Source organism: Oncorhynchus clarkii, chromosome 25 (genome assembly GCF_045791955.1).
Source record: "Oncorhynchus clarkii lewisi isolate Uvic-CL-2024 chromosome 25, UVic_Ocla_1.0, whole genome shotgun sequence".
Taxonomy (NCBI): domain Eukaryota; kingdom Metazoa; phylum Chordata; class Actinopteri; order Salmoniformes; family Salmonidae; genus Oncorhynchus; species Oncorhynchus clarkii.
In genome coordinates this window covers 8,088,526-8,107,234 of record NC_092171.1, presented here as the reverse complement: position 1 = coordinate 8,107,234, position 18,709 = coordinate 8,088,526, and the positions used below count along the sequence as shown (strand labels likewise).

The following is an 18,709-nucleotide window of genomic DNA, read 5'->3' as shown; positions in this document are numbered from 1 at the left end:
TAGATGAGGTGCCTTCAGAAAGTATTTATACCCCATTACTTATTCCAAATGTTGTTGTGTTACAGACTGAATTTAAAATAGATTAAACAATACCCCATGATGACAAAGTGAAAACACTTTTTATGCTTGCCATAACAAAAGGGTTGAGTACTTTTTGACTCAAGACATTTCAGATTTAAATAAATTTGTTTTAAGATTTTCAAAAACAATTCCACTTTGACATTATGGGTTATTGTGTGTAGGCCTATGACGAAATGTAATACATTTTAAATTCAGGCTGCAACACAACAAAATGTGGAAAAAGTCAAGGGGTGTTTATACTTTCTGAATGCACTGTATGGAAATAGTCATTTGTTACAAAACACCAAAAAGTGTAATTGTCATTAGGTCTACACTTGATCAATGCATATCGCTGATAAAATGTATTTTTATGTAGAAAAAAAAAGAAGTTGAGAGAAGGGGCTGAAATACGGGATTGTACAGGGATGACAAGCACAGTCACATTATTATATATATTTTTAAACCATGACACAGAAGTGAGGGTGTTCGTTTAATTTAGAATAAGCTTTTATTTTCATATTTACCACTGTAGCAGTACAAATTGCACTCTAAACAAATAGGAGAGTGGTTAAATTAGCATTATTTAGAGAGCACTCCCCCCCCCCTCCTTCCAATATGGTTATGTGTTAAATCAGGCCAGCAGATGTACAGACTCCATCAGTTTAGGGAGATGAAGAGGGTCATTTGAGTTTCTGTTCTTGCCCTCTACCAATTGTGCTTGCTGAAACAGCAAGTGAGAGTGTTGTTGGTCTTGATGACATTTTACCATTAGAATTTAAACCTTTATGAACAGCTCTTTTGAAAGGCTTGTCTAGTCTCTGGAGTTGTAGATGGTCGCCAGCCATTTTAGAATTTTGTAGTCAAATCAAAAATATCTGTGGGGTATGAAACATTCATTAGAATTTTTTTTGTACCATCTATTTTGTTTTCAAACACCATATTAAATTAGAATTAAAGTGATAGAGGTCGTTGGTTGAACATTTATGAGGGAAGGGGGTTGAACACCCGTTTCAATGAAACGTTGCAGGCCTACTTCTTGTAATCTCTATAAACAATATTTAACATTTCTCCAACCTTTTATCCACCTACCTTTGTTGCTGGATCTTCTCCTGTTCAGCAACTCTCTGAAAACCAAACAAACATACAAATTAAAAAAAATATCATAAAATGTTAGTTAGTACATCTTTATGACTTATCACAGCCAATCTTTGTGCTATTACCCCTCAATGTTCCCCTTATTACGATGATGCATGCAGGTTTGAATACTCACTGTGGCCACCATGTCAATGTGTTCCTGAGTACTGCTGAAGTTTCTTGCCACCTCATCCAGACAGAGAGAGTCATGCTGGCAGGCATAAGTCCAATGCTTGTACTCATCTGAGTTAGGAACCCTATCCAGGAAGATGCGGAAGGCTTCCCATATCGCCTCCTGGCAAACTAAATAAATATTAAAACATGTCAGAATTGCTGAATAAAGATGTGTGTGTCTGTGTGGGAACAACTCTAAGCTTTTAGAGTAAATGGCAATTCAATGTAATGTATTCACAATCTTGTTACTTTATGCATGTAAGACAATACACAGAAATTGATTCATTATGGTCGAGGTTTGAACAAACATTTGTTTTCAAATCAAATCAAATTGTATTTGTCACATGCGCCGATAACAACGGGTGTAGTAGGCCTTACAGTGAAATGCTTACTTACAAGCCCTTAACCAACCAATGCATTTTAAGAAAATACCTTAAAAAAGTGATATGTACATGTTGTTGGGGGGGGGGGGCAATGCAAATAGTCTGGGTAGACATTTGATTAGATGTTCAGGAGTCTTATGGCTTGGGGGTAGAAGCTGTTTAGAAGCATCTTGGACCCAGACTTGGTGATCCGGTCCCGCTTGCCATGCGGTAGCAGAGAGAACAGTCTATGACTAGGGTGGCTGGAGTTTTTGACTATTTTTGGGCCTTCCTCTGACACCACCTGGTGTAGAAGTCCTGGATGGCAGGAAGCTTGGCCCCAGTGATGTACTGGGATGTACGCACTACCCTCTGTAGTACCTTGCAGTCGGAGGCCGAGCAGTTGCCATACCAGGCAGTGATGCAACCCGTCAGGATGCTCTCGATGGTGCAGCTGTAGAACCTTTTGAGGATCTGAGGACCCATGCCAAATCTTTTCAGTCTCCTGAGGGGGAATAGGTTTTGTTGAGCCCTCTTCACGACTGTCTTGGTGTGCTTGGACCGTTTGTTGGTGATGTGGATGTACAGCCACGTCGATGAGAATGGGGTGTGCTCGGTCCTCCTTTTCCTGTAGTCCACAATCATCTCCTTAGTCTTAATCACGTTGAGGGAGAGGTTGTTGTCCTTGCACCACACGGTCAGGTCTCACACCTCCTCCCTATAGGCTGTCTCGTTGTTGCCTACCACTGTTGTGTCATCGGCAAACTTAATGGTGGTGTTGGAGTCGTGCCTAGCCATGCAGTCATGAGTGAACAGGGAGTACAGGAGGGGACTGAGCACGCACCACTGAGGGGCCCCCGTGTTGAGGATCAGCGTGGCGGCTGTGTTGTTACCTGCCCTTACCACCTGGGGGCAGCCCGTCAGGAAGTCCAGGATCTATTTGCAGAGCGAGGTGTTTAGTCTGCAAATTGGAGAGGTTCTGGTGTTTTGGGGGTAACAGTGTTGATGTGAGCCATGACCAGCCTTTCAAAGCACTTCATGGCTACAGATGTGAGTGCTACAGGTAGGTAGTCATTTGGGCAGGTTACCTTAGTGTTCTTGGCCACAGGGACTACAATGGTCTGCTTGAAACATGTTGGTATTACAGACTCAGACAGGGAGATGTTGAAAATGTCAGTGAAGACACTTGCCAGTTGGTCAGCACATGCTCGGAGTACACGTCCTGGTAATCCGTCTGGCACTGCGGCCTTGTGAATTTTGACCTGTTTAAAGGTCTTACTCACATAGGTTGTGGAGAGCTTGATCACACAGTCATCCGGAACAGCTCTCATGCATGTTTCATTGTTACTTGCCTCGAAGCGAGCATAGATGTTATTTAGCTCACCTGGTAGGCTTGTGTCACTGGGCAGCTCTCGGCTGTGCTTCCCTTTGTAGTCTGTAATAGTTTGCAAGCCCTGCCACATCCGACGAGCGTTGGAGCCAGTGTGGTATGATTCGATCTTAGTCCTACATTTACGCTTTGCCTGTTTGAGGCCCTCTCCTTGAAAGCGGCAGCTCTACCCTTTAGCTCAGTGCGGATGTTGCCTTTAATCCATAGCTTCTGGTTGGGGTATGTACGTCACTGTACATACCCCTGGTATAGTCACTGTGGGGACATCGTCATCGATGCACTTATTGATGAAGACAGTGACTGTCGTGGTGTACTCCTCAATGCCATCGGAAGAATCCCGGAACATATTCCATTCTGTGCTAGTCACTTTAGATATTGAAACCCAATGCTGGTATGTAATGTACTCGTCCTTGATATGTGGGAATGTTAGAAACATGAATAAAAAAAGCCCTAACACTTTTAATGATTTATTTACCTCTGTTATGAGCAGCACTGTTGAATTATCTAATATGTTTACGCCTGGGGAAGTTCTCTTACATTTTCATTTCATAGAGTGAAGTTATTTCCACGGCATATTCACTGTTTGAATACCGTCCACCTTAATGTAACTCGGTCCCTGAATATAAGTGAACACCTAGAGTATTTTATGCTTTTCAAGTTGAACTTCTCTCAGTTTGTGAAGTCTCAACCATGACAACTTCCAAGCCAGCAATTATTTATTAAATTGTGACAAAGATTTTCTGTTTGATTAACTGCTTTCTCTCTCTCCTGAAGGAAACAGTTCAAAGCCACTGTTTTTGGAATAGCTTAATCACCCCACTGTCTAAAGGTGTCCCATGACTATGAATACTGTAAGGATTTACGAGCTCACAGAAAAGTGTGGCACAATAGGGTGTGTTTATATCATAGAATTGGGAATTAGAATACTAAAATGGACATGAACCTTCTTCTGACGGTATTAAGGTCAGCCATTGTGTTATTAAGGGAGTTGGTGCTCAGCCAGTGCTGTGTTTTAACCAACCAGTAGAGGCATATGTGATGCATTTCCTGCTTTTACTTATGCAGGGAAATAAAAGTAAGGCATGTGATATATCAGAAATTGTGTAATGGAATTATTGCCAACCTTAAATATTGTCATATATTTATAAATATAGTTTACACCTGTTTTATACCAATTGTTTGTATAAATAGCCTCTAAAATACTGTATATGTAAACAGACCATACATGTCAAAATGTTTGTTTCCTTGGAAAGCTGTGTGTTATTACTTGATACAATATCAGTACTTGTTGCCTATCATCAACTAACTGCATTGTTTGTATGGAATGTTGGGATATTGACTGTTAATAATAATAAAAAATGAACATGCCCTGCAGATAATCTTCAAAATTCCTTGTTTTACACAATATCTTAAGGGCTTGTAAGTAAGCTTTTCACTGTAAGGTCTGCACCTGTTGTATTCGGTGCGTGTGACAAATACAATTTTATTTGATTTGATATGCCTCTGGAACTTTGAGGGTTTATAACATCGCCCCTCTAGTCATTTAATTGGATCTCTAAGGTTTCCATGTTCCTGTTCCCAGTCGATCTTCACCCTCAATACATGCAATTTAGCAGACACTTTAACCCAAGCAACTTATAGTGAGTGAATACATGAGAGAATACATTTTTAGTGTGTGACTCCAGTGGGAATTGAAGAATTGACGTTGGCATTGCTAGGACCATGTCCTTACCTCTGAGTTTGTAGTAGGCCCGATGGCTGGAGATGACCGCCTTTACGTTCTCTTGAGGACATACTTTCACCCCACTGGTGAAGAACGTAGACCTCTTTGTCAGGTGTCTGTCCTGGTCCTGTCTCGTTTTAACATGGGCGGTGTGTTTGATTGGTCTTACACTATCCAGGAAATGTCTGTGTTTGACATCTCGGATTCCAGACAATTCTTGCACCTGTAGGTCTGCAACAAAAAAGACAGATATAAGAAATGGTTATCTTACCATATCTTTTTGTCCAAATATACCTAAAAATAGTATTACATTATTGGTCATTTTATAATATAAATGTAGAAGATTTATACTGCTTACTTTCCCAAATCGTATGTAAGGTCTAACCATAGAGAATGATAGAGATATCATCTTTATATACGTTGCCTTCAAAGTATTCATACTCCTTGACTCATTTTGTTGTGTTTCAACCTGAATTCAAAATGTGTTAAATATATATTTTTTTCAAACCCATATACTCACAATACCCCAGAATGACAAAGTGAAAACGAAATACAGAAATATCAAATTTACATAAGTATTCACATGCCTGGGTCAGTAAATGTTTACAATCACCTTTGGCAGTGATTACAGCTGTGATTACAGTATGTGTGTTATGGTGACTGTATTACCACCACACCAGTGGTCACGAGTCATGATGCCAGTCAAATCCTCGTGACTTTTTAGTCACGGTAATTAGGCTTCTCCAAGCTCTGGAGCTGCTGATGGTCATTAGTAGCCTACCAAAATATACTAGCTGCCTGATACTCAGCACTCTGTTGTCCCTCTAATCACTCTGACACCAATGCAAATGTATTTTGAAAATCTAATCAAATGCTTCTTGAGAGTCCATGAGCTCATGTTGAGCAAGATTTATATGGACTATACAATTGCGTGAGAAAACAGAGTTTTGATGGCCTCTATTAAAAAGAGGAGGCCTACTATATTCATTTCTCAACTTTCCTAATATTAATATTCTTGCTGGCAAGAAAATGAACCACAAGAAAAGCATCCTCCATTTGCTTTTTAAGTGCATAGATTACATGTATTTTTTCCCCTGCCCCATTCTAAATATTTTTTAAAAAATCACACATGTATTTACGTATACTAAGTAGTATAAGATTAGATCAAGAATAGTCTGGGTGATAATGGGTGATAATATTCGCCTAGCACTTGAGAATTATATATTATCACTTGTGAATGATGCCCAGTTTGTGGGTCAACTTCTGATCTGTTGCGTCAGCCTCATTGCTTTTAAAAGGGTTTTGGATTCTAGTGGTTGTATTAATTTGGGATCTATCGCATCCCACAACTGTCCCAGACTATGATTGGAGTATTTATTTCTCGCACAGAATAGGTCAACTTTTGTGCTATGGGGGATAGTAGATTGACATAGGCTAGTGTTTTTGCTGTTCATTAGGCCTACTAATCTTGTTGGCTGATGAAAAGTAAATGTGGGCAGTTCTTCCAACAACTTCAATATGTACCTTGGAATTCAACAAGGACAAAACACATAGCCCAATATTTGTATCACAACTAAAGTTGCATAAATAACTCTAAATTAAGCAAATAGAAGGACATGTTTCTTTGTTAACCGCTCAATACAGAATAGCCGCATGTACGCACTCTATCAAATATTTTGGAGAAAATATGCTTTCCATTGTATTCAGCTATGTTCAATTGTATTCTTCATAATATAAAATAATGCCACGGAATTCTAAGAAAACCTTGCTTGCTAAATGAACTAGTGTAGCCCACAGCCAAATGGCATAGCCAGATCAGGGCCTAACATCAGGGCCTAAGGACAACTCAGAGTATGATATTCTGCTCTTCTGAAATAAACAACATTTTCTTCATACCACGTTTCTTTAGACCTGTCTAAAATGAATAAATTTATTTATTGTGATGGTGTAGGCTATATTACATGGATTTACTAGACTTTTTAGAATATACATTTTCCAAAGGTCTGCATCGGTGGCTTGTAGGCTATGCATGGAAGCCAGGAAATGTGTTTATTTATTTATTTTTTTTATTTTACCTTTATTTAGCCAGGCAAGTCAGTTAAGAACAAATTCTTATTTTCAATGACGGCCTGGGAACAGTGGGTTAACTGCCTGTTCAGGGGCAGAACGACAGATTTGTACCTTGTCAGCTCGGGGGTTTGAACTTGCAACCTTCCGGTTACTAGTCCAACGCTCTAACCACTAGGCTACCCTGCCGCCGTTAATTCACGGTTAATTACCGTGAGACCGGAAGTTATTTGCTTGACAATCATCGACTGACAAAATTTCACGACCGCCAAAGCAGTCAAGGCAAAGGGTGGCTATTTGAAGAATCTCAGATATAAAATATATTTTGATTTGTTTTACACTTTTTTGGTTACTACATGATTCCATATGTGTTATCTCATAGTTTTGATGCCTTCACTATTTTTCTACAATGTAGAAAATAGTAAAAAAAAGAAAAATAAAAACTCTTGAATGAGTAGGTGTTCTAGAACTTTTGACCGGTAGTGTGTATATAACTGTGGTAAGCATTCGAGCCAATAAGGGCCGGGGGGATACGGGGATGCAATTCAAACAGTATGTAAACATGAATAAAGTCACCAGTGTTTAATGTCCTTCAGACCAGTCCCGTATTAGAGTGATCCCCAGCTGAGGCAGATGAAACAGCTCTATGATCTAGCTGTTCAGAAAACACAAGACATTGACTTCCTCCATTTCACAGCCTCGGCCATCACAACAATGGTGTTATGAAAGACAATTAAGCCAGTGAATACAGTCAGTCCATTCAAAGTGAGCTAATTGTTTAAGGCGTGCCTTACAACAACCAGGTGGTAAACTTCAAAAGCTTTCTTAAGACATTAAGCCCCCACGCCTATCAGAGGCAAGGGGCTTCCTCAGACCTATCTTGGCAGTAGAGGACCCACAAAGAAATCAGCTTAATGAATAAACACTGATACTTTGACCACGAGAGGTTGAGTTTCTGGCCAGAAAGTACATTTTTTGAGCGTTTCAACTTCAAAGTTAAAATGTTAAATTTGTGTAATATGGTGAATGGGAATCACAGACTCGCAATCTGATTATTCTCCTATTAGAGAGCATATTGACAAACAAACCAGATAACATTAGAATGTGCTCAGTGAGGACCGAGGAGGTCCCCATGCACATGGGCCAGCATGAGGGCCTGCAGGGGAAATGGCCGCTAATGCAATGCACAACAGTGAGGGCCTCATAAAGCAGAGCTACATGCCAGAAAAGATTAGTGTCCAGAGCCACTGAAAGCAGAAAGCCTTTGTTTATTTTGGGATAATGAACAGACCGAAGACACAATCCGTCCAAAATCAGGACCCAACATTCAGAAGTAGTCTCATGCAAAAGTTGCTGAATTTTGAAAATGCTTCTTAACAATTCTGACATGGTCATAATCATATATGTCATGACAACTGACATAACCTGTTATAATATGTCCATAACACTGTCATGACACAGATATTATGACCTGTTGTGACATATGTTGTGTTCGTTTATGGCTGGTTATGACCCCTACATAAATTGACCATATTAAATTATCATTGTAATTGTGCACACACTGATGTCAGACAAGCACCTACCCTAATCAAATCAAATCAAATGTATTTGTCACATACACATGGTTAGCAGATGTTATTGCGAGTGTAGCGAAATGCTTGTGCTTCTAGTTCCGACAATGCAGTAATAACCAACGAGTAATCTAACCTAACAGTTCCAAAACTACTACCTTATACACACAAGTGTAAAGGGATAAAGAATATGTACATAAAGATATATGAATGAGTGATGGTACAGAACAGCATAGGCAAGATGCAGTAGATGGTATCGAGTACAGTATGAGATTAGTAATGTAGGGTATGTAAACAAAGTGGTATAGTTTAAAGTGGCTAGTGATACATATATTACATAAAGATGCAGTAGATTATATAGAGTACAGTATATACATATACATATGAGATGAGTAATGTAGGGTATGCAGTGCTCTATCGCTGATGACTGGAATGAACGCAGGAGCATCTAGACCATATCTTACATTTCTTTTAGACTAACATTTCGTTTTCAACAGCGGAGATTTGTATAAACCTTTCTGTCTGTCTCTCCCACATTTGCAACATCGTTTCAACATTCAAATTTGATCTCCAGCTATCCCATAGTAATGAAGATGTCGGGACGAGACAGACAGGCAGGCAGGCAGCTTTTCTCAACCAGTCGACATCATGAATCAGCTTTTTACGGATATATGCACTAACGATCAAAAGTTTTAGAAAACCTACTGTACTCATTCAAGGATTTGTCTTTATTTGTACTATTTTCTACATTGTAAAATAGTAGTGAAGACATCAAAACTATGAAATAATACATATGGAATCATGCAGTAAGCTAAAAAGTGTTAAAACTAATTCAAATATATTTTATATATTTGAGATTCTACAAATAGCCACCCTTTGCCTTGATGACAGCTATGCCAACTCTTGGGATTCTCTCAACCAGCTTCACCTGGAATACTTTTTCAACAGTCTTGAAGGAATTCCCACATACGCTGAGCACTTGTTGGCTGCTTTTCCTTCACTCTGCGATCCGACTCATCCCAAACCATCTCAATTTGGTTGAGGTCGGAGAATTGTGGAGGCAAGGTCATCTGATGCAGCACTCCATCACTCTTCTTATTGGTAAAATAGCCCTTACACAGCCTGGAGGTGTGGTGGGTCATTGTCCTGTTGAAAAACAAATGATAGTCCCACTAAGCCCAAACCAGATGGGATGGCGTATCACGGCAGAATGCTGTGGTAGCCATGCTGGTTAAGTGTGCCTTGAATTCTAAAAGAATCACAGACATTGTCACCAGCAAAGCACCCCACACCATCACACCTCCTCCTCCATGCTTTACGGTGGGAAATACACATGCGGAGATTATCCGTTCACCCTCACCGAGTCTTACAAAGACACGGCGGTTGGAACCAAAAATGTCCAATTTGGAGGACATATTTCCACTCGTCTAATGTCCATTGCTTGTGTTTCTTGGCCCAAGCAAATCTCTTCTTATTATTGGTGTCCTTTAGTAGTGGTTTCTTTGCAGCAATTTGACCATGAAGGCCTGATTCACACAGTCTCCACTGAACAGTTGATGTTGAGATGTGTCTGTCACTTGAACTCTGTAAAGCATTTATTTGGGCTGCAATTTCGGAGGTTGGTAACTCGAATGAACGTATCATCTGCAGCAGAGGTAACTCTGGGGTCTTCCATTCCTGTGGCGGTCCTCATGAGAGCCCGTTTCATCATAGTGCTTGATGGTTTTTGCAACTGCACTTGAAGAAACTCCGTATTGACTGACCTTCATGTCTTAAAGTATTGATGGACTGTCATTTCTCTTTCCTTATTTGACCTGCTCTTGCCATAATATGGACTTGATTTTTACCAAATAGGGCTTTCTTCTGTATACCCCCCTACCTAGGAAGGAAATATATTCCACAAATTAACTTTTAAGAAGGCACACCTGTTAATTAAAATGCATTCCAGGTTACTACCACATGAAGCTGGTTGAGAGAATGCCAAGTGTGCAAAGCTGTCATCAAGGCAAAATGTAGCTATTTGAAGGATGTCAAATATAACAAATACAGTGCCTTGCGAAAGTATTCGGCCCCCTTGAACTTTGCGACCTTTTGCCACATTTCAGGCTTCAAACATAAAGATATAAAACTGTATTTTATTGTGAAGAATCAACAACAAGTGGGACACAATCATGAAGTGGAACGACATTTATTGGATATTTCAAACTCTTTTAACAAATCAAAAACTGAAAAATTGGGCGTGCAAAATTATTCAGCCCCTTTACTTTCAGTGCAGCAAACTCTCTCCAGAAGTTCAGTGAGGATCTCTGAATGATCCAATGTTGACCTAAATGACTAATGATGATAAATACAATCCACCTGTGTGTAATCAAGTCTCCGTATAAATGCACCTGCACCACTGTGATAGTCTCAGAGGTCCGTTAAAAGCGCAGAGAGCATCATGAAGAACAAGGAACACACCAGGCAGGTCCGAGATACTGTTGTGAAGAAGTTTAAAGCCGGATTTGGATACAAAAAGATTTCCCAAGCTTTAAACATCCCAAGGAGCACTGTGCAAGCGATAATATTGAAATGGAAGGAGTATCAGACCACTGCAAATCTACCAAGACCTGTCCGTCCCTCTAAACTTTCAGCTCATACAAGGAGAAGACTGATCAGAGATGCAGCCAAGAGGCCCATGATCACTCTGGATGAACTGCAGAGATCTACAGCTGAGGTGGGAGACTCTGTCCATAGGACAACAATCAGTCGTATATTGCACAAATCTGGCCTTTATGGAAGAGTGGCAAGAAGAAAGCCATTTCTTAAAGATATCCATAAAAAGTGTTGTTTAAAGTTTGCCACAAGCCACCTGGGAGACACACCAAACATGTGGAAGAAGGTGCTCTGGTCAGATGAAACCAAAATTGAACTTTTTGGCAACAATGCAAAACGTTATGTTTGGCGTAAAAGCAACACAGCTCATCACCCTGAACACACCATCCCCACTGTCAAACATGGTGGTGGCAGCATCATGGTTTGGGCCTGCTTTTCTTCAGCAGGGACAGGGAAGATGGTTAAAATTGATGGGAAGATGGATGGAGCCAAATACAGGACCATTCTGGAAGAAAACCTGATGGAGTCTGCAAAAGACCTGAGACTGGGACAGAGATTTGTCTTCCAACAAGACAATGATCCAAAACATAAAGCAAAATCTACAATGGAATGGTTCAAAAATAAACAAATCCAGGTGTTAGAATGGCCAAGTCAAAGTCCAGACCTGAATCCAATCGAGAATCTGTGGAAAGAACTGAAAACTGCTGTTCACAAATGCTCTCCATCCAACCTCACTGAGCTCGAGCTGTTTTGCAAGGAGGAATGGGAAAAAAATTCAGTCTCTCGATGTGCAAAACTGATAGAGACATACCCCAAGCGACTTACAGCTGTAATCGCAGAAAAAGGTGGCGCTACAAAGTATTAACTTAAGGGGGCTGAATAATTTTGCACGGCCAATTTTTCAGTTTTTGATTTGTTAAAAAAGTTTGAAATATCCAATAAATGTCGTTCCACTTCATGATTGTGTCCCACTTGTTGTTGATTCTTCACAAAAAAAATACAGTTTTATATCTTTATGTTGAAGCCTGAAATGTGGCAAAAGGTCGCAAAGTTCAAGGGGGCCGAATACTTTCGCAAGGCACTGTATATAACAAATATAACACTTTTTTGGTTACTACATTATCCAATATGTGTTATTTTATAGTTTTGATGTCTTCAATATTATTCTACAATGTAGAAAATAGTAAAAATAAAGAAAACCCATGAATGAGTAGGTGTTCTAAAACGTTTGACCGGTAGTGTACAAGAAATGTTAATTGAAAAAGGTCAAATGAAACAAAGTGCAGATAGTTTGCAGCCTTTCCAGCTTTAGTTTGAATTGATTGTGTTTGCTGTGTTGTTGGTTGTTGTTGTTGCTCCTCTGAACAACAGTGTCCTGACGATTGAACAAATGTTCTATGACAGGTGAAGACGTGCCTCATTAGCTCATTGTTATGGATCCATCCAAATAAATGTCACTAGAAAACAGCTTAAACAAATGTAAATGCAGCTACTTTGCTGATATTCTGTCTGCACGTGACTAAGTTAGCCGTAGTTGGCTAGCAAGCAAGGGATAAGAACGTTGCCAGCCAGTATGGCAATGGAACATTTAGATAGAGAAGATAGAGAACAAAAAGACTACTAAACCACTGGGTCGCGTCTCTAGCAACCGAACCGATAGAACAAACAACCAGCCGGCTTGGGTAGCAACCCTAGATTTGTGCCGGGACTATATCTTGCGGAAGGATGAAATACTATGAATAAATTCCTCAAAATAATTCTATGAAAATATGTCAATCATTATTTGAATATGTTGGTAACTCATTGTATGAAATAATGCCCTTGAAGCCTTGAAGCCGGGTGTTTGGAGGATATATTGGCACGGTATGACCGTGTCATACCGTGTTATGACACTGGATGTGAAGTTAAGTGTTACCAAATGCTTTCATGGGGGATCTACTACCTCAATAGTGGCTTTTGTGATGTGACCTAGCAGTTTATTACATTTTATATGCATGTATATTCAAATCAACGCTGTAACACGTGTATTCAAGTGCAACGGGTAGGACGAGCTGATACTGTATTTAATGTCTAAAGCAGCTGTAAATACAGTTGCCCTTGATGGAGTAAGGGATAAAAGTCAAGTGGATCACACCACTCTCCCAGTCCTCTTACATAATGCACCAAGCATGCCCCAACTTTTGTCAAAATACACTTTTTACACACTTTTTTCCAACATGGTTCCGTTCAGTTCTGCAGTATGAAGAAACTTTGAACCAGGGGGATTTGCGAATCAATTTGACACAATTGCCAAATTGTCACAATGTTCTGCCTTCTAATCTGACCCATCCTGAATGCGTTGTACTCAGCCATGCACACCATATCTCTCTCATTGTGAAAGAACAAAGTATAATCTCACTTCAATTAGACTGAGACAAAAAACAAACAACCAGCCAGACGAGCAGCAAATGCTATTACAGGTTCCCTGGAGTGAGAGCTTACCTTTGATTCGAGTGGCTGCAACGTTAAACAGAAATAGGGTGAGGAACAGTCCCGTTCTCAAATGCATGATGGACTAGTTCAAATCCTTTCGGAGCCCAATTTTTTTCATTTGGAAACAAAAGGAATGTTCCTTTTATCTCAAGTCCATGAGGAAAAAAGTATTGTCAATGGTGACAAAGTGTCAACGAGCTAAAAGAAGTGTTGTTCACTCCTTTCTCGTCTCCAGTGAGGTACTAGCAGATGGTGGTACAGTCCAGGCTGAAGTTTGATCTCTGAGTCAATCAATGATCCCTGCAGACCTGGACGAAGGATGGAAAAAGGTGTCAAGGTGGGGAGCATGTAGAAGAACTCCAAGTTACTCAACTGTAAGTGTAGGTGTGACAACTGTGATGAGATTCAAAGAGCAGGTCCTGTGAATAATCTGTTTACCTTCTGCTTGCTCGTCGTAATCCCTCCCTGGCCACGTGGTGGCCTAGCCTCATCCTGTTAGGGCCCTTCTGGAGCCTCATCTGTCAGTCAGTCAGCGGGGCCCACTGCCCTATGGTGTCCATTCAGTGTACCTGATCCTCAGTCTCTTAGCTCCCAGACCAAGCTAGATTCTCAGCGCACTCTCTTCAGGCTAGCTCACACCAGATGCTCCTCGAGGCGCCAAACTCACAGGCTGCCAACCAAGGCTGCTGGGCTGTAGGACTGTACTGGACGTCCAACTCACAGACTCCCAGACCGACAAAATGTGCTTTATCTCTGCTCTGGGTGCGTGGCAGAGCTGCTCTGTTGTTATTTTTGTTGTTTCCTCCTCCCTTTTGTTAATGGGCTGTGGGGGTTTCTACTCAGCTCCCCAAGCTGACAAGAGGATTACCACCTCTAGCCTGTTATTAAAGGGAAAGGGGGATACCTAGTCCATTATACAACTGAATGCGTTCAACTGAAATGTGTCTTCCACATTTCACCCAACCTCTCTGAATCAGAGAGGTGCGAGGGGCTACCATTATCAACATCCACGTCTTCCCAGCTATAACATGTAGTGTCATTTTGTTAAATAAAATCCTTCTTTATATGCCATAAAGTCTGTTTAGTTGGCGCCATCGATTTGAGTAAACCACTCGTTCAACATGCAGAGAAAGGAATCCGAAAATCTACCCCTAAACTTTCAACAAGTTAAAATATGTCTATATTTACTCCTCAGATACCCTAAAATGTAATCAAACTATACTATTTCTTACGGAAAGAAGTATGTTCAATAGGAAACCGATTTTAGCAGGTGCGTACTGTCTTCATGGCGCGCGCAAACACGAATTTCCAAGACTGTGTCCCTGTACTAAAACTGATATTTTGTTTTCGTTTTTGAAGTTACAAGCCTGAAACCTTGAACATACCCTTCTGACACCCTGTGGAAGCCATAGGAATTGCAACCAGGGAGCTAATTTTCAATATGACCTTTTACTTGCCTTTCTAAGAGGATGGTCTCTCTATCAAAACAATTCTGGTTGGTTTTTCTTTGGATTTTCTCCTACCATATCTTATATTGTGTTATATTCTCCTACATTATTTTAACATTTCTACAAACTTCAAAGTGTTTTATTTCTAATCGTACCAATTATATGAATATCTTGGCTTTGGGGCCTGAGCTACAGGCAGTTTACTTTGGGCACGTCATTCAGGCGGAAATTGAGAAAAAAGGGACCTAGCCCTAATTAAAAGAGTAAATGGTCATCGGCACTTTCTTTTGGAGGATGTTGAATCTATTCTTTAGGGCAATGTTGAACTGATGCCTGACCTGTATTTCAACTTGGCAGAGTCAAACTGGTTGTTATTTTTCTCACCCAGTTTAGATTTCCTCAACTTCAGAGACAAATTCCTGATCAGCAGGCTGTGGTCACTGCCTATATCTGCCACTATTTTGGTCCTTAGATCTTTAGGGAAGCGTCTTCATTTTCCATTGATGAAGACGTGGTACATTTCGTTCTCAGTTCTTCCGTCAGGTGATTTCCAGGTCACTTTGTGTATGGTTTTATGTAGGAAGATCGTCCTTCCTATTACCAGGTTGTATTGAAATCACCAAGAATCAGGAGTAGGTCGTGTTTTGGAACTTGCTCTAGGGATGATTGTAGGCTTTCATAGAAAATGTCTTCGTGCTCTTTGTCTGTGTCATTTTTAGGGCAGTAGCAGATTATTACTGACAGTTTGGTGAATTTTGAGTTGAACCTTGCATCGAGCAGTCGTTCTTTGATTGGTTTCCACTTTTTTTGTGCTTCTTTTGGATGATGAGAGCTCTTTGTCGTGGTCATTCCTTCCTGACCAAAGAATGGTGTCTCCTGTGGTCAAGTTGCTCCTCCCATTTCCAGTCCTGCGTGCCTCACTGATGCCCAGAATGCCTAGGCTATATGTGTGCATCTCTTGGACGACTTGTGCAAGTCTTCCAGTTTGATGCAGGGTCCTTACATTCCAGCTTCCAACGTCAATATTCATTTTGGGTGTTAGGAGATCCATTTTCAGGGTGAGGGCTTCCTTGCAGGTTAGCCCACATCTGTCATTAATCCAGGTCCATTAGTCCATTAGAAAACCATAACAACTTTTTCTCTATTCGGTTTTCCAGAGTAAGGACGCTAGCCCTAAATCCAACCCTTTTCTTTTGTCCGGGCTTGAGACCGGCAGGACTCCATCGCTAAAGATGAGATCGTGCTTCGTCTGGAACCTCCCCCTGGACCTTTCCGTCATGGGTGACCCTACCAGGAGTAAACATACTCCAGAGGGCATTGCTCTAGGGATGTTTGGCACTCATTGTAAGGTGCCTCACTAGGACGAGGTGAGTGCAAGAGTCAGGAGCAGGAGAGCACTGACGTACAAATAGAAAATATTTATTTGGAAGTCCCAAAACACAACAAAACTGGTCAGGAGACAAACCTGACAAAGGAAAGGTGCCCAGCAATACAATAATTCGAAGTGACAACAAGAGGAAAAACAATCTACTCCGAAATAAATCACAACGGCACAAACGACCGTGAGAATAGCCTGTGGCGCAATCTAGCACACGCACACAAACAAACACAGAGATAATCCTGCGCAAAATACCAGCAGGCAACGAGGTTAATAAACCCACAGAAATTAACTCAATAGAACACAGGTGTAAGAAACAGACAGAACCATACGAAAAAGAAAAATGGATCGGTGGTAGCTAGTAGGCCGGAGACGACGACCACCGAGCACCTCCCGAACAGGGAGAGGAACCACCCTCGGTGGAAGTCGTGACACTCATTGGTATCTCCAACATGGCAAGGTGGTGACCCACAGAGAAGGCTACGAGTTACCAGCCATTTAATACAGTTACAAGCCATTTATAGAAGATTCACATAATGAAAAAAATGTAAATCAGGATATGCTACCAAAAAACTATTTCACAGATTTTACACATTTATTTACAAATAATAATTCATTGTACTGTACATGCTTTATTACATATCTTGCAACCATCCAATTGACTCATCAAAACTATGACAGTTCTGTACACTGAACATCATTTGAATATTCACAGGTACCATAGTTGCGTCCTGGAAGTTGTGGGAATGTATATTTTTGGTTTTACATTAGTTGTGGGAACGAAACCATACGTTTCGAGACCAGTAAAACTTAACATTTTTTTTAACGTTCTGAGAACAGAAGTGAAAAGGTTGCCTGTTCTGGGAAAGTTTATTTTGGGTTGCAATGAGGTTCTGAGAATGTTTTACTCTGGCTCCTTGAAAGTTATTTGGAGCTTTTCCTTAAAACTTTAACTGAATGTGTTTCAATAAGACTTCTAATAACACTGGACATTAAAACAATAGTTTCCTTGGGCATTAATTATGCAAACACATTTGTTTCATTATGACACCGCATCAGTGAGATTTGAAACCAAAATCTTCTGTTCTCTATCTATAGATATAGTCTACTGCTCCACCAAGATGGAGCTAGGATGTCATATTTTTCATTTTAATCTATTCTAACAGACCCCATTTCAAGGGCGATAAATTAAGATCAGGTGTTGCCAATTAGTGAGCGAGACCAACACAACTCAACACACTTAACAAGATAGAGTTTTGTTGATGCTGAGAACGGAATATATGTTTTTAAATAACATTCTTAGAACGTTCCCTGAACATTACTACATTTTTCAAAGTGGTTTTTATGGAAAGTTCAGTTTCTGAGAAGGGAATGTATGTTTTTAAATAACGTTCTTAGAACATTCTCTGAATGTTACTAAAGATTTATTGTGGTTTTTAATGTGGGAAAAAAATGTGAGGCGGATCACAATTGGCCCAGCGTCGTCCGGATTAGGGGAGGGTTTGGCCGGCCGGGATGTCCTTATGTCCTTATACAAGTCGCCAGTTGTACTGTGTTTCCTCCGATGTATTGGTGTGGCTGGCTTCCTCTGATGTATTGGTGCGGCTTGTTTGCGGGTTAAGCGAGCAGTATGTCAATAAGCAGGTTTGTGCAGGTTCGTGTTTCGGAGGATGCATGGCTCTCAACCTTCGCCTCTCCCGAGTCCATACGGGAGTTGCAGCGATCAGACAAGACTGTAAATACCAATTGCATATCACAAAATAGGGGTAAAGAAATACAGTACCAGTCAAAAGTTTGGACACACCTACTCATTCAAGGGTTTTTCTTTATTTTGATTATTTCCTTCGTTGTAGAATAATAGTGAAGACATCAAAACTATGAATTAACACATGGAATCATGTAGTAACCAAAAACTGTTCAACAAATCAAAATATATTTTAGATTTTAGATTCTTCAAAGTAGCCACCCTTTGCGTTGATTACCAAGAAAAAATTTTAAAAAAATTGTCAAGTTTCTTAAATGTGCTGTGAACGTTTCAAAGCCAAGCAACTACACCTCACCATTCCCAGAAGTTGTTTTGAAGGTTGTATGCAAAATAACCATAGGACAACCACACTATTTGTAACGCTCATCGGAAGAAGTGGACCAAGGTGCAGCGTGGTAAGTGTTCGTACTTTATTTCAACTGAACACTAACCAAAACAACAAAAAATAACAGCGAATGTCACGTTCTGAAGGCTACACAGAGCTAACAAGAAACAACATCCCACAACCTCAGGTGGCAAAACAGGCTGCCTAAGTATGATTCCCAATCAGTGTTACGGTGAGTGAATGAG

The 18,709-nt window shown here is 40.4% G+C and overlaps 1 protein-coding gene across 1 annotated transcript in view; it reads right to left on the bottom strand.

Moving 5' to 3' along the window:
- Window positions 1–13,904, bottom strand: part of LOC139383279 (interphotoreceptor matrix proteoglycan 1-like) — a 37,486-nt gene extending 23,582 nt beyond the window's left edge. Inside the window, exons 1-4 of the mRNA XM_071127726.1 lie at window positions 13,558–13,904; window positions 4,853–5,074; window positions 1,331–1,497; window positions 1,150–1,184 (exon numbers count right to left, since the gene is read on the bottom strand). Of these exons, the coding sequence (XP_070983827.1) occupies window positions 1,150–1,184; window positions 1,331–1,497; window positions 4,853–5,074; window positions 13,558–13,624 (491 nt within the window). The 5' untranslated portion in view covers window positions 13,625–13,904. The remainder of the gene's footprint in view (window positions 1–1,149; window positions 1,185–1,330; window positions 1,498–4,852; window positions 5,075–13,557) is intronic.
- Between the last annotated feature and the right edge of the window lie 4,805 nt (window positions 13,905–18,709).